The sequence below is a fragment of the Sturnira hondurensis genome, unplaced genomic scaffold, assembly GCF_014824575.4.
Source record: "Sturnira hondurensis isolate 20B ecotype Veracruz unplaced genomic scaffold, ASM1482457v3 Scaffold0016284, whole genome shotgun sequence".
NCBI lineage: Eukaryota > Metazoa > Chordata > Mammalia > Chiroptera > Phyllostomidae > Sturnira > Sturnira hondurensis.
The window spans coordinates 6,292,766-6,316,633 of record NW_028088915.1 but is presented as its reverse complement, the minus strand read 5'-3'; the positions used below and the strand labels follow the sequence as shown (position 1 = coordinate 6,316,633).

Here is a 23,868-nt window from a genome sequence, read left to right as displayed (position 1 = left end):
AGAGGGAAAAAGAAAACCTAGAGATGGTTGCACGCAGCAATTATCCCAATATAAAATTTACGGCCCATAGACAGGTGTTGGGGTGGGGGGTACGATTAAGAGGACATCCTCCTCAATGACGGTGTCAGCATGTGCAAGAGCAAGGACTGAAGGGAAAAGAAAAACTAACAGTTTACATTATATTAAGAGCTTTTAACTAAGCTGTATCATTTGCTTGAGCTAGACATTTAGATAATACGGCACTGTTCTTTAACTGAGATAACATGTATCACTTCACATTCAACACACTGACAACAATGAGAGAGCACAGGACTGCCCAGTGCTGACAGAGAGCAGGGTGTGAGACACACCCTGCTGGTGGGGTGCAGACTGGCACAGCCATCCGGAGAGCAGCTTACTGGTACAACAGAACCTGGTTCTCGAACTTAATTCCCTCCGTAAAACTGTGTGAGAAATGATCTGCCTGACAAGCAAATTTCCTTTCTCTGTTGCCTGAGAGAAGCATGACTGATCAATCATACAGGGATCAGCATGAAAGGGTCATCAGGTAGAGAATTGAGACCCGAAGTTTTGTTAGACAATCAAGATTTTGTTAGATAGCCAAGATATTTATTTTGTGAACTTGTTCAAGAACCAAAATTTTCAAGAACCAACACATTCGAGAACTGAGGTTTGACTGTACTTAGACAAGTTAAATATATGTAAACCCAGCAATCCCACTTCTGAGTCCACAGAGCTATTTGTGGTGACAGGAGCTGGAGCCACCTACTCACCCATCACTACGGGAGAACAGAAGTAAACATCAGGGAACACCACAGGGTATGAGGTATTACTCAGCAGTTACAATCAAAGGTTTAGATGTACATAGGCATCAAGGATGGATATTAAACACACAGTTCAAAGTATAAAAAGGAAAAGTCAAAAACAGAAAGAATTTCACAGAACCCCATTTATGGAAATCAAAAACTCAGACTCCCAAAACACTACTAGTTTTAGAAGACCACCAACAAACAAAACAATTCATATCAAATATATCAGAATGACTACTTTTGAAGGCAGGAAGTAGGGGAATGAATGTGAGTGGACAATAAGAAAGAAGGACGTTAATAGACGAAAGCATGAAATGATAGAAGGGCCTTAGTAATGATCAAAGACAGCAGTGTGTTCCACACTGAGTGATCTCATGAACTCAACCATTTGCTGCAGTGAATAAGAGGTGTGACAGGGAATAAGGTAAGGTGGGTGTAGATATTACCTCTAACTCTTCTATTGTGGTGTTTTCTTCATGAACTTTCAAATCATTCTGTGTGTCTTCCTCTCCAGGTTCCTGGCCACCCACAAGTTCATTGAGGTATTGCTGATCAATCTTATCCAACGCTGCTTTCAGATCATTTCTCAATCCCTGAGAAAAGTGAAAAGTTATACCCAGTATTAAATGTCACTCATATTACACTTGATTTTTCAGGAATCGTACGTATCATTCAACTCAAACGACCAGTCAAGATAGCAGAGTAGGTAAACACTGTACTTGCCACCTCCCAGATGTACCCACCATGGAGAACCACCTGAAGACCATTCTGAATTCCCAAACATTCAGCAATGTCCATTGTATAAAATCAGTGTCTGTCTATATCCCAGGCTATCAATACGTTTTTAACACCAGCAAATTCCACACTGCATTACTATCCAGTTTGTGACTAATAAAAATGGCATGAGCTGGCTTGTTTTGTATAGTGTCTGGCTTGTTTTGTTATAGTGTCTGGCTCTTTTTGTTATACCATATACAAAAATTAACTCCAAAGGGATCAAAGAGCTAAACATAAGCCTAAAACAATAAAACTCTTAGAAGAAAACATAAGGGAAAAGCTTCATGACATTCGATTTGGGAATGATTTCTTGCATAGAATACCACAAGCACAGGCAACAACAACAAAAACGGGTAAGTCGAACTTCATCAAAATGAAAAACTTTTATGCATCAAAGACACTATCAACACAGTGAAAAGATAACCCACAGAAAGGGAGAAAATGCTTGTAAGTCACGTAGCTGATAAAGACTGATATCCAGAATACATAAAAATCCACCCACATGATTCAAAATGGGCAAAGGACTTGAACAGAATGAGACATGCAAATGGCCAATAAGCAAATGAAAAGATGCTCAACATAACTAGTAAGTATACACAAGAAATCCAATCCACAATGAAATAATCAGTTCACACACAAGAATGGCTATTTGCAAAAACAAAACAAAACAAAAACCTAGAAAATAACAACTGGTGGATAGGGTATGGAGAAATGGAACCCTTGTGCACTGCTGGGAATGTAAAATGGTGGAGCTACTCTGGAAACTGTTGGCGATACCTCAGTAAGTTAAATATACCACACCAAGACACGTTATAAGAAAATACGAAAAGTTCAAGACTTTTTCAAAAGTTTCAAGGAGAAATTTTTTAAAGGAGCAAGAAAAAAAAAACATGTTGCATACTGTACAATGAAGCCACATGTAGGAACGTTGCAGGCCAGAAGGGAGTGTGACACAATGTATTCAGAGTGCTAGAAGAAGAAGACTTCCAATCAACAATACTCTACCTGGCAACGTTGTAATTCAGAATTGAAGGAAAGATAGTTTTCCAGACAAGCAAAAGCTAAAGGAGTTCACCACCATTAAAGAAATGTTAAAGGAAGAAAACTATAGAAAAGTATAAATCTCACAGTTAAAGGAACATATAGAGTAAATGTAGTGAATTAATCATGCACAGAGCTAGTATGGAGGTTAAGACAAAAGTAGTAAAAACAAGTATAACTACAATAATTAGTTAAGGGATACAGAAGAGAAAAAGATGTGAAATGTGACATCAAAAACATACGACAACTACTGATCAAGATGGAGGTATATGTGTACATGGCTCACCTCCTCACACAACCATAGCAATAATTACAACTACATTACAAAACAAGTATCACCCCAAATTGTCAGAAAACCAATCTGTATGGAAGTCAGACAACCAAGAAGCCACATTCATCCAGACAGATAGGAGGGGCAGCGACGCACAGATGTGTGGAGAGGGTAACAAACATGGAATGGGCGGTCCCACACCCACATGTGGTGGATAAAAATCAAGAGGGATGCCTGAGTAGGATCGCAGCTCAACACCAGACCACCACAGCCCACCCCTGTGACAGGATGATATGTCCCCCATAACTTCTGGCTATAAAAAACAGTGACAGTTGGGGCAGCAGAATAAACTTGTGAGATTCTCAAGAGTCTCTTTTTTAAAAAATGATTTTTTAGAGAGAAGGGAGTGAGAAACAGAGGGAGAAAAATATCAATCTGTTTTTCAATGTGTGGTTGCCTCTCAAGTGCCCCCTACTGGGGACCTGTTCTGCACCCCAGCCATGTGCCCTGACTGGGAATCTTTGATTCACTGTCCAGCACTCAATCCAGTGAGCCACACCAGCAGCAGGGCAGGAGTTTTCTTTTTAAAGGACCTACAAAGTACTTAAAACTTATGCAGACTCACTCCCCCTGGCCTTCAGCACCAGGTCAATAGCTGGAAGGGCACCAGTAGCATGCAGGGAAAAAATGAAGTGTCTGGCATCAGGACGAGTGCCGGGAGACAGCATCCTCCCAAACAAACCACCAGAGGCCACAGAGCGGCACTGTCACCGTTCTGAGCCAAGAGTATGACACAGTATCTGAGACTCCATCAACCTAGTTCACATGGAGTGTCCCACCCTGGCGATTACCTAGGGTTCCACCTCACCCACTTTACTGGTGTGCTTTTCTACAATAGTTCACTCTATTAAGACAGGAAGTCAAAGCAGCTCTACCTAATACATAGCAACAAAAACAGGGAGGCTGCCAAAATGAGGAGACAAAGAAATATGGTCCAAATGAAAAAATGGAACAAAACTCCAGAAAAAGAACTAAATGAAATGGAGATAAACAATCTATCAGGTGCAGAGTTCAAAATACCAGTTATTAGGATGCTGAAGGAACTCACTGGGTACTTCAACAGTATAAAAAAGACCCAGGCAAAAATGAAGGTTACACTAAGTAAAATAAAGAAAAATTGACAGGGAACTAACAGTGGAGGGGATGAATCCAACAAAAAAATCAATGACTGGGAACATAAGGAAGAAAAAACATACAATCAGAACAGCAGGAAGAAAACAGAATTTAAAAAAAAACAAAGATAGGCTGAGGAGCCTCTTGAACAAACTTCAAATGCACCAACCTTCAAAATCATTGGGGTGCCGAAAGGAAATAAGAAAGAGCGAGAAATTTAAAACTTATTTGAAAAAATAATGAAAGAAAAATTCCCTAATTTTGAGAAGGAAATGGACATAAAAGTCCAAGAAGCACAGAGAGTCCCACAGAAGTTGGACCCAAAGAGAACCACACCAAGACACATCATAATTAAAATGCCAAAGGTTAAAGATAAAGAGAGAATCTTCAAAGGAGCAAGAGAAAGCAGAGAGTTACCTACAAAGCAGTTCTATAACTGTTTTCTGATTTCTCAAAAAAAAAAAAACTTTGCAGACTAGAAAGGACTGTAAGTATTCACTCTGATGAATATCAAGGATGTACATCCAAGATTACCCTACCCAGGAAAGCTATCATTTAGAATGGAAGGGCGGATAAAGTGCTTCCCATACAAGGTCAAACTAAAGGAGTTCACCATCACCAAGTCATTATTATACGAATTTTAAAAGGACTTATCTAGCCCTGGCTGGTGTGACTCAGTGGATTGAATGCCAGCCTGTAAACAATAAAGGCACTTATCTAACAAAAAGAAGATCAGAACTAAGAACATTAAAATGGCAATATATTCACAACTATCAACAACTGAGTCTAAAAAACAACAATGCAAGCAAGCAGAAAAGAAACAGAACCACAGATAAGGAGATCATTTGGAGTGTTATCATTTGAGAGGGGGAAGAGGGACAATGAGGGGAAAGGTACAAGGATTAAGAAATACAAATTGGTAGCTACAGAATAGCCACAGGGATATAAAATACAGTATAGGAAATGGAGAAGCCAAAGAACTTATATGCATGACCCATGGACACGTACTCAGGTGGGAGATTGCCTGAGGCAATAGTGGGTACTGAGAAGAAGGGGGCAAAGGGGAAAAATTCAGATAACAGTAACAGCATAATCAAGAAAATATAGTTTTAAAAAAACCATAAAACCTGGACAGGTAAAGTAAAAATATAGAACTTTAGAATGTGTTCAAACTTAAGCTGCTATCAACTTAAAACAGACTGTCCCGGTCATAAAAAAATAACACATGAGGATGTGATGTTCATCGTGGTGACTATACTTTTGTACTGCATATTCAAAAGGTGCTAAGAGAGCAACACTTAAAAGTTCCCATCACAAGAAAAACATTTTATAACTATATATGGTGAAGGGTGTTAACTGTATTTTCAGTGGTGATCCCTTTGCAATATATACAAATAGTGAATTATGATGTACACCTGAAACTAATATAATGTTACATGTCAATTATACATAAATTTTTAAGAATGTACAAATAAGAAAGCATGTATTATCTGACACAGGCCTGAACAAGATTAGAGCAGGCTGTAGTCAGTTAATAGTAGAAGGTAAAAGATTTTAACATAATAAAGCATGAGTAGTAAAAAAATAAATAAGATAAAAACTTAGTAGTTAACAGCAGTATTTCACTCTATTTTTTAATAAAGACAGTGATTTAGGATATAGAAGAGAAATAAATGTTGGTAAAATGAAGCATTATAAAAACCTCCAGCTCTTCCCAAGAATTTAGGTTAAGAAAGTGTTACAAAGGATTAAAAATAAAGAAAAGCAAATGGTTGCTTATATTAATTATATGTTATAATTATTATATAACATACAAGTATGTTATATTCACTATATAAATGAAAAAAATTTTAATTCATTTATGCTTTGGGGGAAGAAGTTAAACATAGAATAACAAATGATTCAGCAATTCCACTTCTGGATATACACACAAAAAAAGTGAAAGGGGGGACTACAACCGGTATTTGTACACCCATGTTCATCAACTTTATTCACAAGAGACAAAGGGAAAGAACAACTCAAATGTCCATCTAGGATGAAGAGATAAACTGGGGTTTGTACATACAATGGAATATATTTCAGCCTTAAAAAAAAGAAGAAAAATCTGACACATGCTACAACACAGATGGACCTTCAAGATATTACACTAAACTCGAAGACTGGTCCAGTGAAGCTTTCAGATGACCTTAGCCATTCACCTGACTGCAAGATCCCAAGGCAAACATTGCCCAGCTTAGCTCATTCAAACCACAGAACTGTGAGAGGTAATAATAAATTATCTTACTAGGTTTCAAAATGGTCTGTTAGTCATAGATGACTGGGAAGATTTTATAATAATAACTGTTTTAGGCTACTAAGTTTTGGAGGTTCATTACACAGCCACAGATACCCACACCTGTGTCCAAGTAAATATGATAGAACAAGTGGCTAAGTGAATAAGGCCACAGATATCCAAACAACACTACTGTAAATGACATCTGTCCAAAGCATAGAGCATACTCTTTTCAAGAGCCCGAGGAAGAGTCACCAAAACAAACCATAAGCTGAGCCACAGAACAATACCAGAGCCCTAAATGTAAAAGCTAAAACTGACTAGCTTTTAGAAGAAAATACACAAGAATATCTTTTCAAGATCTTAGTTAGGATATGAAAAGATTTCTTGGGCAAAACACTGAAAGCAAGAACAATAAAACCCAATCCTGATAAAGTAGACTTCATCAAAATTTAAAATTCACCGCCCCCTACAACAAAAGACACCAATGAGAGAATCAGTAAAGCATAGAGCAGGAGAAAATAGTCACAAAATATATTTGTGTGTATCTCACAAAGGACTTATACTTAGAATATATGAACTCCTATAATTCAAAAAGACAATCCAATTAAATCATGAAGACTTAAACACATGCTACACAGAGAAAAGTACAGCCAGCAAATCCACAATAAAAATGCTTACGATCTTTCATTATCTGGAAAATGCGAATAGAAGCACAATGACACGCTATTACACAACAAGAAAATGGTTAAAATTTAAATGACTGACAATAATAAATGCTGTTGCCATCTGAAAATATTTGGCATTTCTTAAAAAGTTAAGCATACATTCACTCTGAGCATACTGCTCAGCAAGTCCACTCTCAGATATTTACCCAAGAGAAATAACATAAGTTCAAACAAAATTCTTGGGGGAAGAATTTTTATTCACAGCAGCTTTATTCATAACAGCCGAAGGCTGAAAACATATGGTGGTATGTTCCTATGACTGACTACCATCAGGTACTGATATCTGCAATACCATGGATGAATCTAAAAAACATTATGCCAATCAACACAAGCCAGACACTATGATATCATCTATAAGAAAAAGTCGAACAAGTAAAATTAATCTATGGCAACAGAATTTAAAAAGGTGGTTACTCAGGAGCAGAAAAGGAGGAATACGGGATGGGACAGAAGGGGCACCGGGGAACTTTNTAAAAAGTTAAGCATACATTCACTCTGAGCATACTGCTCAGCAAGTCCACTCTCAGATATTTACCCAAGAGAAATAATATAAGTTCAAACAAAATTCTTGGGGGAAGAATTTTTATTCACAGCAGCTTTATTCATAACAGCCGAAGGCTGAAAACATGGTGGTATGTTCCTATGACTGACTACCATCAGGTACTGATATCTGCAATACCATGGATGAATCTAAAAAACATTATGCCAATCAAAACAAGCCAGACACTATGATATCATCTATAAGAAAAAGTCGAACAAGTAAAATTAATCTATGGCAACAGAATTTAAAAAGGTGGTTACTCAGGAGCAGAAAAGGAGGAATACGGGATGGGACAGAAGGGGCACCGGGGAACTTTCTTGGATGATGAAACTGCTCTGTATCTTCACAAGGGTAATGGTTACAAACTTATGCATAGTTGTCAAAATGCACAGAACAGTATGCTTGGAATATGGGCTTAAAAAAATTTTTTTTAAATTACATCACGAGCAGTAAGTAATCTGGGAACTTTTTCCATTTTTCCCTGCAATGATACAATTGGTCAAACACCATCGGACTTCATACTATTCTAGTTTATGTGCCACAGTGATATTCTTCCAGCTTTGTTCTGTCTTCTTACCTTGTTAACTTCTGGTGTGAGGATCTCTATTTTTCTTAAACGTTGAAAAGCATCATAATCAGTTTCTCCAAATAGTCGGATTGGTTCTCCTCTTTCTCTCAGTCTTCTGATAACCTATTAAACACACACACACAGTAGTAATTCCTTATGTTATTAGTAATAGCAATTCCTATTTTAGGAGACCAAACACTTAGTTTAAAATGTCAATGAAAAAGTTGTGTTTGTTTTCCCTTTAATTTTCCATCAACAAACATACTAACTCATTGTCACACCTTCAATGGCCCTAATAGTTTAGGTCCTTTGGATATTTCAGGAAGGTACCAATCTATGTAGAACATATAAGAAAAATACTAAGATGGGAGCGAGTGATGATATTTATAGAGAGAAGGAAAATACAGTTTGGAGCCAGGTGATTACTCAATGGCCATAGCCAAGGTCAGCTGCAATACTACATTCAAACCAAACACTTGCCCTCCATAGAGTCAGTGAGTAAAATCAAGATGCAGCATGTGCAAGACTTCTGAGGTGCTGATAATACTCAATTTCTTGACTTGGGTGATGGTTATTTGAGTGTTTGTTTTAAAATTATCCATTATATTGGACATATGTGTTTTATATACTATGTGCACACTATATTCCATGAAAAGGAGGTACAAAAATTCTAATTAAAAGTTGGTTCAAATTTTTTTTCTAGGTACCAAGAGCTTTGGCTGAGAACACATTAAGAAACTGTAACTAGGGCTTACAATGGATTAACTGAAACTTGTATTAAAAAGAAAATTAAGGGGTCTATTGCTTTCTCTAATCAATGCAGAAATGACCTCAAAAACACCTCTGTCTGGTCCCTGTCTGACAAGTGATAGGTATTACACATTTCTTCATGAAACAGCACACTCAATTTTTGGATACGTTTTACTTCTCAAAATAAATTAAAATCTATCTCTCTTAAATTTATACCCCATTATCTTAGCTCTAATTTATGAAAGCATAGAAAATAATTCCTTTTTGAAACTAGAGTTGGAAGATTTCTGGCCAAGATGGAGGCATAGGCAGACACACTTTCCTTCCTGGCATAACCAAAAGAAGGACAACAACAAATTTAAAAACAAAAAATAAACAGAACTGCCAGAAAATCCAACTGTGTAGAAGTCTGACAACCAAGGAGTTAACAAAGAAACATTCATCCAGACCAGCAGGAGGGGTGGAAGTGGGCAGCTGGGATGGGGAGGACTCAAGGCAAGGCAGTGGCTGGAGGACCAGATGGGGGAGGCAGTGGATATCTGAGCAGGGAAGGCAAGTCGGTGGCTGATAAACCTGTGCAGTCCCAAATTCACAAGGATAAACCAGGAGGAACAACTGGGGAGCGAGACAGACTGCACAATGCAGGGATCCAGCACAGGGAAATAAAGTACAAAAGCTCTAGCTATAAAAATCTGTGGGGGTTGAGGCGGCAGGAGAAACTCCCAGATTCACGGGAGAATTTGCTGGAGAAATCAACAGGGTCCTAGAATGTACACAACCCACCCACCTGGGAATCAGCACCAAAAGGACCCAATTTGCTTGTGGGTAGCAAAGGAAGCGACTGAAAGTGGGCAAAGAGCTGGCCAAGTGGCATTGTTCCCTTTCAGGCACCTCCCCTACAGACAGCACCACAATACAGCAATGTGGGTTGCCCCGCCCTGGCGAATATCTATGGTTCCGCCCCTTACAACATAAGAGGTGCACCAAGACAAAGAAATATGGCACAAATGAAAAAGCAGGCCAAAGCTCCAGAAAAAGAACCAAGTGGTGAGGAGAGCCAACCTATCAGATGCAAAGATCAAAATACTGGTAATCAGGATGCTCACAGAAATGGTTGAATATGGTCCCAAATTAGAGGAAAAAGTGAAGACTATGCAAAGTGAATAAAAAATATATACAAGGAACCAACTTTGAAGGGAAGGAAATCAGGACTCAAAACAATGGTTTGGAGCAGAAGGAAGAAATAAACATTTGACCAGAACAGAATAAAGAAATAAGAATTAAAAAAAAAAAAAAAAGGAGCAGAGGCGTTGGAACCCCTGGGAAAATTTTAAATGTTCCAACATCCAAATCATAGGGGTGCCAGAAGGAGAAGAGGAAGAACGAGAAATTGAAAATTTATTTGAAAAAATAACAAAGGAAAACTTCCTCAATCTGGCAAAGGAAATAAGACTTCTAGGAAGTCCAGGAAGCCCAGAGAGTCCCAAAGAGGTTGGACCCAAGGAGGAACACACCAAGGCACATCATAATCACATTACCCAAGATTTAAGATAAGGAGAGAATGTTAAAAGCAGCAAGAGAAAAGGAGACAGGTACCTACAAAGGAGTTCCGATAAGACTATCAGCTGATTTTTCAAAAGAGACCTTACAGGCAGGAAGGGGCTGGAAAGAAGTATTCCAAGTCATGAAAGGCAAGGACCTACATCCAAGATTGCTCTATCCAGCAAATCCTTTATTTTGAATGGAAGGGCAGATAAAGTGCTTCTCAGATAAAGGTCAAGTTAAAGGAATTCATCATCACCAAGCCCTTATTATATGAAACGTTAAAGGGACTTAGCTAAGAAAAAGAAGATAAAAAATACAAACAGTAAAATGACAATAAACTCATGACTATCAACAACTGAACCTAAAAGAACAAAAACAAAAGCAAAAACAAACTAAGCAAACAATTAGAACAGGGACAGATTCACACAAATAGAGATCAAATGGAGGGTTATCAGCGGAGAAAGGAAGAGGGAGAATGGGGTAAAAGGTACAGGGAATAAAAAGCACAAATGGTAGGTATAAAACAGACAGGGGGAGGTTAAGAAGAGTATAGGAAATAGAGATATCAAAGAATATGTGTGTGTGTGTGTGTGTGTGTGTGTGTATATATGCCATAAGCCATGGACATAAACTAAGGTAGGGGAATGCTGGTAAGAGTAGGGGTACAGGGCAGAGGGTAATAAAGGGGGAGGGAAAAATGTGACAACTATAATAACATAATCAATAAAATACATTTAAAATTTTTTTAAAAAAACTAGAGCTGCTGTCAATGGATGCTTTAAAAGTCTCTAATATTCCTCTCTTCAGGCTCAGTATTCAAATACTTTCCTGTAATTTCACAGGACAACTTCCAGAGTCCACCATCCTTTCCTCTGTGAGTTTCCTCTTGTCCAAACCTCATTTTTGTTTTGTAACCTCTGAATAGTTTGAATCCTTTGTATCACATAAGTATCCTCATCTGAGGATATGTTTACTGATTTTCTTTTATACTAATTGATTGGTTTTCACTGATTTGAGAGACAGAGAGACAGACAGACATCACCTGGTTGCCACACCCCAACCAGGGATCTAACCCTGACTGGGAATCAAACCTGCAAACCTTTCTGGTGTACAGGATGACACTCCAACCAACTGAGTCTCCCGACCAGGGCTCACATAAATATCTTATTTAAAAAATTTCTAAAGAAAATAATAGCTGATATTGCCCAGGATATGGGCAACACCACAGATAGGAATATAAACCAGTGTAACTGATATAGAGCCCTCTAGTATGTATATATAAAAAGTCTTAGAAATTTTGAGACTTAAATCTTTCATACATACCCTCTAGAAATCATACTTGTAGAAAAATTTCCAATGAAAATAATCATACATTAACGTTATTATGCATGACCCGCATCTATAGAAGGATATTCCTCTTATTGTGATTTGTAATAGGAATAGGGAAAGGCTGAAGCAATCTGAATGACCATCAGTAAAGAACTGGCTTCTAAAATGCTCTGCATTTTACCTTTGAAAGATATATTAAGAGAAAGTAAGTTACAAAATAGAAAATTATTTAAAATAATTTAGACAAATAATATATTTAGTATATACACATTTAAATCAATCTGCTTAGTTTTTAAAGTTTAGAAAGATAGATATTTTTAAAAGTTTAATATAACGGTATTAAGAAAAGCAGATAATTTAGAACTTCATGAAGAAAGCTGGCTAGCTGCACAATAACTGAGTTCCGTAAGTCATTTCTATGGGACATGATCACACAAAACTACTGGATAGAACTAGAGATAAATGCAAAGGCTGTGCAGTTTTCTTTTTTTCATGAAACATTCTACATAAGCTTACCTCTTGCCTAGAAAGAGTCATGGGTAACTTTTCCTCTGCCAGTTCAAGTTCTAATACTGGATTCGATGAAGTTGATGGTTTCTGGTCCTCCTCTTTTGGCTGTATCTATAATAGCAAAAAAAAAAAAAAAGAAGAAATGAAATTCAGCTTTTAAAACATAGTTAATATTTATCATTCTATTAGCTTAGCTGTTCATGGAAGTTAAATATGTTTTAAGTATTCAAGGTCTTCTAAACATTCCTTCAAGGAAAGAGCTCATAATAAATGAGCAGCTTTTAAGAGCTTATCAAACTTGTCCAATTCAATTCAGCATAAATAGAAAGCATGCACATTGGAGACAGCATTCTTGCTACAAAGAGTGACATAAGTATAATAGTCTCCAAAATCAGAACCTTACAAGAGCTGAAATTTAGACTTACTTTCTCCCTCAACTCTAAGGAATTTACTCTTTTCTCGAAAAACAACCAACCTGCTTCTCTCCTCTTTCAGAAAATCATCTTACAGGGTTCTCTGCTCCTTGCTCTGGGTTCAAAGTGAAGGTCAAAGAACAACTGCTTTCCAACAGAAACCAGTGAAGCCTCAAGACCCAGCTTTTTCCTCGCTTAATTTTTGAAAGGTATCATTCCAATTGCACAAAAATCACTGTTGGACATGTAGAAGAATTTCCAATGCTATCTGGACCTTGCCCACAAACAGAGCTACAATCTTTGTGAGAGAATAATGAAAAACAATGCATCTCTACTAACACCACACAAAGAAAAGTGTGGACATAATTATTGATATGAACCAGCAAAGAAAAATGTCTCTCCACATATTTCCTTGAATCTGTCACCCAAGTCACAGTTTGGGAAAACCGAGTTCAGCAATTTATAAGCTCCACTGCATGCTCTGTAAAACGATATTGAAACAGTTTCCCAAGTGACCAACAGACAAATGTAAAATGCCAAAGGAAGTAAGATAAAAAAAACACAAAAGATCAACCTCAAAGAAAAACTCACATTCAACTAAGAAAGGCTGTATGGTTAAAATTACATAACTGAGGACTCTATATTTTAACAGTTAGGGTTATCAGTATTAATAGTGTAAAAGAAAATAGAGATTTAAAAAACTATCTTTCCTATTTTTACAAACCAAGTCAGCAACAAGCCTTAAAAAATGGAAGCTTGTTTCTATAAAAGAATAAAAAGCAATACAGGCTCTATTTCCATTACTACCAAGAAGGAACTATTAGAAATGTTTTAGAAAGAGTAACCTGTGCTCTCCTTTTTAAGCATAAAAACAGGTTATTTCTCCAAAAATCTTAGGATGAAAAGAAGTTTTAATTATTGACTGGCAGCTGGATTCAACAGGACAAGCAATACCTTTACGGTAATTGTTTTGTTCCAGTGCTTTCCAATATGTAAGCAAGAAAGTACCACCACATCACTGAGGCAACAACCTACACGAAGCAAAAATGTCACCATTTAAAAAAGTATTTTCCTACCTTATGAAAAAGTTGAAAGGCTCAAATTTAAAGATTTGGGAAAGCAACAAGTCAGCAGACTAAACCCAGGGTGATTCTTATTCCAAATCGAGTTGGAAGTTAGACAATACCAGGCAAGCACAACATGAGAATTCTTCTTTCTGAATATTATTCGGTGGTTACTTACATAAAACATATTCTAATCTCCTAAATTAGAAGTAAATGAAATGAATATATTCATGGAAAATATCAAAATACCAACATAAACTTTCATATTTTAGAAACCTATCAGAAATACAACATTTTTTAAACCTGCCCTTGCCCAGCACTACAACATAAAGCCGAATGCATACACAAACCACCGCATCATGCATGCTTCCCTCTAGAGATGCTACGCCAGAGAACGTATTGCCAGAACTTTCAACATGACATGCACAAAAGGGCTGTTTTAAATTGGTGTTTCACAAGCAAAAAGTTGACTTCACATTTATGATTTGGCAAAGTTATTTTAGAGAGTCTCTGAAATTTGATGAAAACAATTACTAAAAAAGATAGTCTTTTAAAAATAATTTAACTGTATCTTCACCTCATAACCATTAACCCCTCCCAATAAAAAACCAAATACATTATTCAACTAGGTAATCGCAAAGATACTTTCAGTTATGCTTTTAAAATACCGTCTTGCAGACAACTCATTGGTTTCTAACAAATATTTCAGTATTACGTTTTCTATCCAAAAGACTGGATAATATTTGAAATGTGGTTTCTTATTACGAAAAAGAATATAAACATTACATGGAACTATACTTCAGGCAGGGGTACTTAGAGCCAAAAGGAACTGTTAACAATGCAAACGTAAAGTCATTGGCTTAAATATTCAAGAGGAATCAGGGAAAATACCACTGCTAATACCATGGTTGTTGAAGGAATAAAATGTTTTTAGCCCTTTAAAAATTGACTTTTATTGGGAGAGGTAAGGAGAGGAGTGGTAGGGAAATGAAAATGAGGAAGCATTAGATCCAAGACTCAATTTAAAAAAATGAAAATCAGGCTCTCATCTCAGGCCAACCCATGCTGCCCACAGAAGGCCAAACCATTCCAAGCCAAAAGTCATGCATGCGTTTTCCTGAACTCAAGTTAAAAAAGAAAAATAACAACAACCCAGAACTCATACCTCTCCAGATGGCTTCTCACTTACAGGCTAATGTATAACATTGATAAATTGAACAGAGATCAATAATTTTGTCACTTTAACAACAGATGTACAAATTTAAACTTAGAAATAGACAATTTAACATAAAAGCAGGAATTCCTACCTTATAGCCACATCTTTCAAAATACGCTTCCTCTTCTTTTTTTGCAAGTTCACTACGCTTGAAATATTTTTTATTTTCCTATTGAAGAATGAAAAAAGTTAATAATATATCCTTGAATAAAATTTCATGTCCCTTAGTCAAGAACTTGAAAACAATCCTGCATTTTTTCAAGAAATTGGCAAAGTATTTTTGGTTCCTTAGAGAGCATATTGATTTCCTGAGCCTGCCACCTGTCCTTGATCCCTAGTCTAAATTTGAAGTATTATACATCTTCTTGCAGTATCATTTTAACAGACAAACCCAACAGCAAAAAAAAGTAACCAACAATATTCTCCAAATGGGCACACTGTTTTGATTTAATTTCCCAACATTTGAGTTCAATAATAATCCGTAAAAGTGAATTTTTTATGAACCACATAAACCAGAATGCTTTAATTATTTATGTCTAACAGAAGTGAAGAAACAAAAATTATGGTATCTATAGCCAATACCTTAAATCTCACTATCAAGAAAGCTCTAAGAGTGTGCCTCGTGCTGTTCACCATCTGGAATCTTACTGTATCAACTAACTATTTTATTAATTCTGAAAATTGTATCAATCAAGTCTCAAAGTAATCTAGATATAGAAGGTTTCTGAGAGTCTTTTTATTAAAAAGAGGTGTGGCTCAATTGGTTGGGTGTACTTCCCAAAACCGAAAGGCCACAGGTTCGATTCCCAGTTGAGTTGTACAAGAGGCAACCAGTCAATGTGTCTCTCTCATATCAATGTTCCTCTCCCCCTCTTTCTCTCCCCCTACCCCTCTCTCTAAACTCTCTTTCATTTCCTTTCTCTCTCTAAAAGCAATGAAAATGTCTTCAGGTGAGGATAAAGAAAACAAACTAAAGACAGTTTAAAGGCATTTGTTTTAATGTGACTTGATGTTAAGAGACAAGCTCTAAGTCTACTTAGACTACTACTACTACATCACTACTTAGTGATGAGGGGGGGAAAGTTAGTTCTTTCTATTCCATAAATAAAATTCTCCTTGCTATTATATCTACAGCCCTTAATTTGGAGGCTTGGTACTATGTACAGCTCTTATTTCATTGATGACTTTGCTCAAATAAAGACAGTGCCCTACTTACTAGTAGTAATCATAATAGTACATCAATACCACCTCTACTCAAGTATTTAGCACCTCAGGGTCCAAAGTTCGTTCACTTGGGCAATGACTGCCAATGGATGCTAGGACCATTACTTGAGGTTCATGGCGAGCAAAGGGAAGACCACGCTACCTGTACTTGAACCCACTGATCAAGCCAGGCATCGAGAAAACATCATGTACCTCCTATGTGACATGTAGGAAGTACATAGCACCGCTGATACAGCATGCTTGCCAAAAGGTAACTATGAATTGAATCAAACACTTAGGTCTAACTTCCAGTTTACCAGAAACACAGGAAATAAAGGAATAAGCTAAGTAACGCTACTGGGAAACAAACACTGGAAAATTTTACAAAACTAGCCCCAGTTTCTCCAACCAGTCAATGGCATCAAAAAGGGGGAAAGCTGGGGGAATAAAAATGTTCTGAATTAAAAGAAAACTAGAGTCATAACAAACAAATGCAAAGACTGCACTTTGTGTGGATCTGATTTGAGCTAAGAAACTGTAAACACATACATATATATATATATATATATATATATATATATATATATATATATATATATACATCTGTATTTCAATTCAATTGAACATAACCAAATATGAAAGGACTATATCATAACCTTAAGAACCAAAGTTTAATTTTGTTGGGTGTCATTTTGTTTACATGAGAACATTCCGATTTTCTAGAGTTACAAATATATTAGGGGTAGACAGGGGCTCCTTACACAATTCGGGGTTTTGTGTATGTTTAAAACTTTCATAATTAAATTTTTTAAAGTTAACTCATTAACTCGATAAACATCCACCACACACCAAGCACAGTTTAAGAGATGGAAAGGTGAAGAAGCTGTTACCAGGGGTAAGGAACTGATGGTAGCACCTGAATATCAAAACTACCCTGAGAAAGGTGGGAGCACATAATACTCACCCCACTGTAGAGGTGAGAAGCCTAAGGACTAGAAAGGTCGGGTGACATGCCCAGAACTTCGCAAGCCTGGTGAGTAACAGAGGCAGGACTAGCACTCTGGTCCTTAAATCCTCTGTACTGTCCAGCAGTCCAAGCTACAGTTCTTCACCCCCAAAATGTTACTTCAGCATCATAAATTGATCCTTTTGCCTATGTATCAGGTAGTTGTCATGTGTCAAATAAATAAGTTGACAAACACATACAGTGTCTTCTCAGAAAGAGCAGATAGATAGAAAGTAAGTAAAAAAACTGCCCAGGCCACAGTCCATGGTGTGATCTATAACTATGATATCTTTTACTTCCCTGTCTCAATTTCATTGAATATACCTGACAAAATCTTAAGCCTCGAATAACAATTCTCAAAATGAGGTTCATGGACTTCTGAGGGTTCTTAGACCTCTTCATGGATTCTGCCAAGGTCAAATTCATTTTCATAGTAACACTAATAACAATGTTATGTGCTTCTTTTCAACTGGCACACACTTGCACTAATGGCACTAAAGCAATGGTGAGGAAAACTACCTGAATCTGAGCCTGAATGAAGGCTCAGTACATCATTTGTGCAGCGGTGGTCACTGTGCTCCTCAGCGCCATGCACTTGCAGGAAAATACACAAGCTGGTTTCTCTTGTCTTGATAGAGTACAGTTTTACCAAATCTTGACCCCTGAGTATAGAGTCTTTAAATATTTGGTATGACGAAATAAAAAATGAAACATACAAAGCACTTCTGCTACATAATGAAGTGGGATCCCTGTCTAAAAAAAACCACACTTGTGCAATTGAGTCCTAGGGCTTGCACCCTGAACAATCTCAAAACTGAACAAAGCAAGCCTGTCACTTCCAGAAGAACAATGACAGTATTTACCACCTAAGATAAAATTCCATTTTTCTAATGAAGATTAGAATAGTAGGAAACATGTATCTATCACTGTGAACTTGATCTTTTTTATGCTGTTGAGTTCTTCACTAAGATCCCTAGGCATCCTTATAACCACTGTTTTGAACTCTGCATCTGATGGATTGCTTATCTCCATTTTGTTTAGCTCTTTTTCTGTAGAGGACTGGTTCTTCATGTGGGCCATGTTTCTTTGTCTCCTCACTAGAGCAGCCTCCCTGTGTTTGTTTCTATCTGTTAGGTAGAGTTGCTATGAATCCATCTTGGTAGGATGGCCTAATGTAGTAGGTGTCCTGTAGGTCCCAGTGGCACAGCCTGCCCTATCACCCAAGCTGGGTACTAGAGGTCTGCCCTTTGTGTGGGATGCATACACACTCCTCTGGTAGTTGAACCTTGGTTGCTGTTCCCTGATGAATGGGAGGGATTTACCTAGGGCAACCAGCTGCAAGGACTGGTCATGACCACTTATCACCAACTCCACCCCCAGTGGAGGATCAGCTGTGCAGGAACAGGGTGCTGGTACTCAGACATGGTCTATAGCTGTCCACTGCATGTGCTGGCCCTGGGGTTTCCAGGGTGGTGCAGGCCAAAGTCAGCCCCCACATGTTTGGCCTGGGGCCACCATGCCTGAGGTATAAAGCAATCTGAGATGGCTGCTACTTATGCTGGGCTTGGAGATTTCTAGCCAGAGCCAAGCTGTGAATCTAGGCAGGCTGCTGCTAGTTCTGGGCCTGGGGTTCCCTAAGGCCACTGTTGCTTGCTTGACAAGATTAAGGAAGTTGTGAAGCATGAGCCAAGACTAGTCTAGTCATTCAATAAGGAAAAGCAGCTTGGGTGGGCAAAGCAAGTTTTACTTCAGGACTTTGATGGTGAGTACAGCTTTGACTGACAACCTGAATGTGGTCCTCAAAGTGTGATCCAGCCATTAAAGCTGAATCCAATGGCTTACATGGCAGGATCGGGAAATGACTTTACTGTGATGAGTGGGTTCTGAGGGATTAGTAACCCTCTCAACTTACACTCTCTCCTTCCGTGGAGCAAAAGTGTTGCAGAGAGTAGAGGTGACAGTGGAGCACAGAGGTCGAGCTTTCATAGAACAGCAGAGGAAGACTAGTGCTGACCCAGTGCTGGGGATTGTAACACAGATCATCCCATTGATCCCTGAGTACCCAACAAGACAAGTGTTACTGTGAACGTGAAACTGACACTCAGACAATTAGCACTAAAAACACTGTATGTACACTAATACACTGCATAACGTGCCTTTTATTAAACCACTGATACTGTGTTTTCCATGCTAACATTTGACTCAGTGTATACTTTGGAAATCATTTCACAGTTTCACAGCTATTAATAGCTCTAGAGGCTGTACTCAAGTGTTTAAAAATGTCAGTTTGGAAGAACTATGGTTTTGGTTTTCTTCTGATCCTAAAACCAACACATACATTTATGGAAAACCATTAGAGTAAACAACTAAGCATAACAGATTAAATTAGAAGAACCTGTAACAACTCCTTCTGAGAATCAAGTCCTGTTAAAGCCCTGGTGCCCACTCTTCCAGGTCCTTTGCTGTGCATGTTCACAGGGGGGTGACCAGCCATCCCGATCTGCCAACAGAGCAGTTTCCTGGGATGCTGGGCAAACTGGGAGAGCTGGTTTGTGCAGATGCACTCGTGCATGTGCATACACATACACACAAGTAGTGAATAAAACCATTTTTACTGGAAACTTCAAGTGCAGAGCCACACTGAGCTCCTTACATGCATTTTCCTTATTCTCAGTTTCCAGAAAGTAAACTACAGCATAGAGAGCTGTTCCTGCTGTAGTCCAACTCTGCTGTCTAGTTTCCCACCGAGGCCGGAGAGTGGTGGTATAAACTCTTAGTCAGCCACATAGTCACGTGCTCCATCACAACATTCCGGTCAAGATGGATCAACCATATGACCTTGGTAGTCCCATGAGATTATAACAAGACTGAAAAAGTCCTGTTGTCTAGTGACATCGTAACCTCCCTTACACGGTAGCCCAGTGCGCTACTGAGGTGTGTGTGGTGATGCCGTTGTAAGCAAAACTACTGCACTGCTCATTGTATAAAATAATATCCAATAATATTTTCACAACTACGTATAGTGTCAGGTGGGTCTTGGATTATCTGGGGATCACTTTATAGATTACATAGTTATCTAACCACTAAGCTGTACACCTGGAATTAATACTGTCGACTAAAATAATACTGTCGACTAAAATCAAAAAATTTTAGAAATTAAGTAGAGCACATAATATTACCTATAGTACATGATATCAACACTTGATAGTGGTAATACATAACTATAGTACTGGCTGATGTATTTACTCTACTATACTTTTCATTGTTACAATGGAGTGTACTCTACTTACAAAAAAGTTGTAAAGCGGCAGCATCACACATCTCCCGTTTATGGTGTCTCTTGATTACATCCTGTTTTATTGTACTTTATTTAATCTCATGACGTTCTGTACAGTAACATGCTCTACAGCAGCAGTTCCAACCTTTCTGGCACAAGGGACTAGTTTCATGGAAAACAATTTTTCAACGAAGCAGGGGCGGTGGGGAGACAGCAGGGCATGGGGAGACAGAAGGTGGAGCTCATGCAAGCTTCTCTTGCTTGCCAGCTGCTCACCTCCTGCTGTGGACTGAGGGAGTGGTGGTAGGGGAACTCATCCAAACTTCACCCATGGCCTGGTATCTAACAAGCCTCAGACTGATAATGGGGGTTGGGGACAGCTGCTCTAGAGGCTTGTAGCCTAGGAGCAATAGACTACACCACATACCCTGGGTGTGCATGTTCTAGGCTCTACCACTTAGATTTTTGTGAGTACACTCTGTGATGTTCTGATGACAAAATTAACAACAACTCATTTCTCAGAATGTATCCTTGTCATTAAGTGGTACACAACTGTACATGTATTTTTCTAGTAATTTCCTTTTTAATTGTACTTACATTTTTATATACAAAAATTTTAATTCTCACGTGTCAGTGCTACTGCTTTCCAACTTTATGTAATGCTTAGAAAGTTTTTCCATTCTAAGACCATACAAAGTCACTTAGAACTATGACTACTACAACGTAAAGTTCGTCCCAGTTTTATTGATATAATTGACATACAACACTGTATTAGTCTAAGGTGTACAACATGATTTGATAAATGTACATACTGTGAAGTGATTCCCACAAGTCAGTTAACATCCATTATGCCAGAGTCAGAGTACTTTTTTTTGTAATGAGAACTTTTACGATTGGCTGTCTTAGCAATTTCTTTCTCATTTTCTTTTTTTTTTAAAGCTATTTCCAAATAAAGTAAGCCCTCACTTATAACTAATCAGTTCTGCAACTTTAAGCAAAGTGACATTTAATGAAACCAACTTTACCATAGGCTAATTAACATAAGAGCTAACTTCCTATGGCAACTCATCCACATTGTAATGGAATAGTGAATAAAAGGACGTTACATGAGAACCTGCTGTAGGCTGTACAGTAGGGTTAATTACAGTTGCCACGCTGTACATTACATCCCTAGGACTTGCTTATCTTTTTTATTTAAGATTTTTATTTATTTTTAGATAAGCGTGGGAGGGAGAGAAAGAGACAGGGAGAGGAACATCAGTGTGTGGTAGGACTTGCTTATCTTAGAGCTGGAAGTCTGGACCTCTTGATCGCCTTCTCCCATTTTGCCCATTCTCACACCCCCGTCTCTGGCCATCATCACTCTGTCCTCTGTATCTGTGAGTTCAGTTTGTCTCTTCAGACCCCACGTGTAAGTGAGATAATGCAGTATTTGTCTTTCTCCACCTGACATGCCTCACTTGGCAAAATGCCATGAAGATCCATCCCTGTTGTTGCAAAAGGCAGAATTTCCTTCTTTTTATGGCTTAATAATATTCCATATATTATATGTATGTGTGAATCCCATGCTCTTTCTCAACTTATTCATCAATGAACACAATTTATTTCCCATGTCTTGGCTCTTATAAATAAAGCACTAAAGTCAGAAAAAGTGAAGTTGTTATCAGTCATGATAGATTTCACTGAAATAATTCCAAATGAGAGGAGCATAACAATGTATTGTTTAGTACTAATATTTTAGATTTGGGAACAATTCACTTGTTACTAGGAATATACTGACATTTACACAAATATACAAACTAAATATAAACTTATATTACTTGTGTGCCTGGTGTCATGTTTTTAAAAAATACCTATATAAGCGTACCTTGGCAAAAAATACAGTAAGGTGAGTTTCAATGCCAATGACCCAAAGAAGAAATTTGGGAGATTTCAAGTGTTATTTATAATAGCTAAAAGGTGGAAACACCTATTAACTGGTACATATATGAATTCTACTGAATTATACACTTTGAAATACTAACTTTTACGGGTTTTAGTTCCATATCCATTTTTTAAAAAGGCAGAGTCAAAAGCCCTGAGCCACCTTCTTTGTTCACGTTTTGCATGTATATCTACGGTGGGGGAAAGGAGAAAGAAAGAAATGCTATTTTGTTTGTATTAATTGACACATATGGTCAAAATAATAGGAAAATGTAAATTTCATTTAGAAAGCATAGTTTGTTAAACCACCAAATAAGAGAATGCTTAGATCCATAAAACTAATGCAAACACAAGTATTTCCATAATGCCATTTTTCTAAACATCTGGTACTAAGTAAATGTCTATAAGATTTGATAATATCTACAGTACACACATATGAACAGTACAGTAAAATAAAATTGCTTTTGTTTGGTTTTTTTAAGTGCTGCTGAGACTCAGTTCTGAGGCCCTGGCTTGAGGCTGGCCAGTTCCCTTAAACACAGCCGAGGAAGTCTATACCCTGGCCCCTTTCCTTAGGGTCTTTCCCACTCCGGGCCACTAGGCACTGCCCTCGTGGCCCTGGAGCTGGTACCACATGACCAGGGACAAAACTCCTAAGCCCCCAGCTCAAGGAAATATTTTCAAATTAGTCCAACCTGCCCTGATCTGTGTGGGTCAGCTGGTTTAGTGTCATCCCCCAAAGTGGTAACATGCCCCTGGGGTTGCAGCTTGCTGGTGGCCTGGTCCCAGGTGTAACCCTGGGTGGCCCTGCCTAGAGGCCCTCTCTGGTTGGGAGCCATCAGTAAGTTGTTCTGCCTTTCCGCCAGTCAAGTGTCAGTGTGTAGTGTCTGTTACTAAAGGAGTCTTCAAATCTTACCAAACAGTACAGTTCCTGCTAGAGTTTAGAGCAACATGTTAGCAGGGGAACACACAGCAGCTGTGACCTTCTACTAAGCTCCTGAGGGAAGCACACTCCTCTGTGGTACCTCACAGTTAGAGAAAAGCAAAAGCACACACTTAGAGAAGCTTACCATTATGGTGAGATTTTCCACTCATTCATGCAACAAGTATTTAGTGAGCACCTGCTGTGTACCCAGAAACAAGGTGCCTGCTTGCCTACCAAGAGCCTATATTCCATAAGGGATGACATCAGAAAAAAATTGCACATTATAAAAAAAGTAAGTGAACAAAAGAGATCATTACAGAGTAATATTCCTAGGAAATAATGTTGAAAACAGTCACTGAGGGCAGGGTCAAGGAAAGGGTCTTTGAGGCACCATCTGAAGGAGGACCTGAAGGGGAGAGTGGACTATTCCAGGCAGAAATGATAGCAAGAAGGAAGGCCTATCAGGCAGGAAAGGGCGTGGTGTGTTTAAGAAGCCACAGGAGACCGGCCTGGCTGGAGTGCAGCAA

General features: G+C 38.1%; 1 protein-coding gene across 4 annotated transcripts in view; it reads right to left on the bottom strand.

The window, feature by feature from the left end:
- Positions 1–23,868, bottom strand: part of PRPF18 (pre-mRNA processing factor 18) — a 58,487-nt gene that overhangs the window by 19,763 nt on the left and 14,856 nt on the right. For 3 of the 4 annotated variants that reach the window (XM_037065997.1, XM_037065996.1, XM_037065994.1), the window contains exons 2-6: positions 15,099–15,176; positions 14,957–14,983; positions 12,321–12,425; positions 8,190–8,303; positions 1,256–1,402 (exon numbers count right to left, since the gene is read on the bottom strand). In XM_037065997.1, coding sequence (XP_036921892.1) covers positions 1,256–1,402; positions 8,190–8,303; positions 12,321–12,425; positions 14,957–14,983; positions 15,099–15,176 — 471 coding nt within the window. The remainder of the gene's footprint in view (positions 1–1,255; positions 1,403–8,189; positions 8,304–12,320; positions 12,426–14,956; positions 14,984–15,098; positions 15,177–23,868) is intronic. The other variant, XM_037065995.1, reaches the window with a different exon arrangement.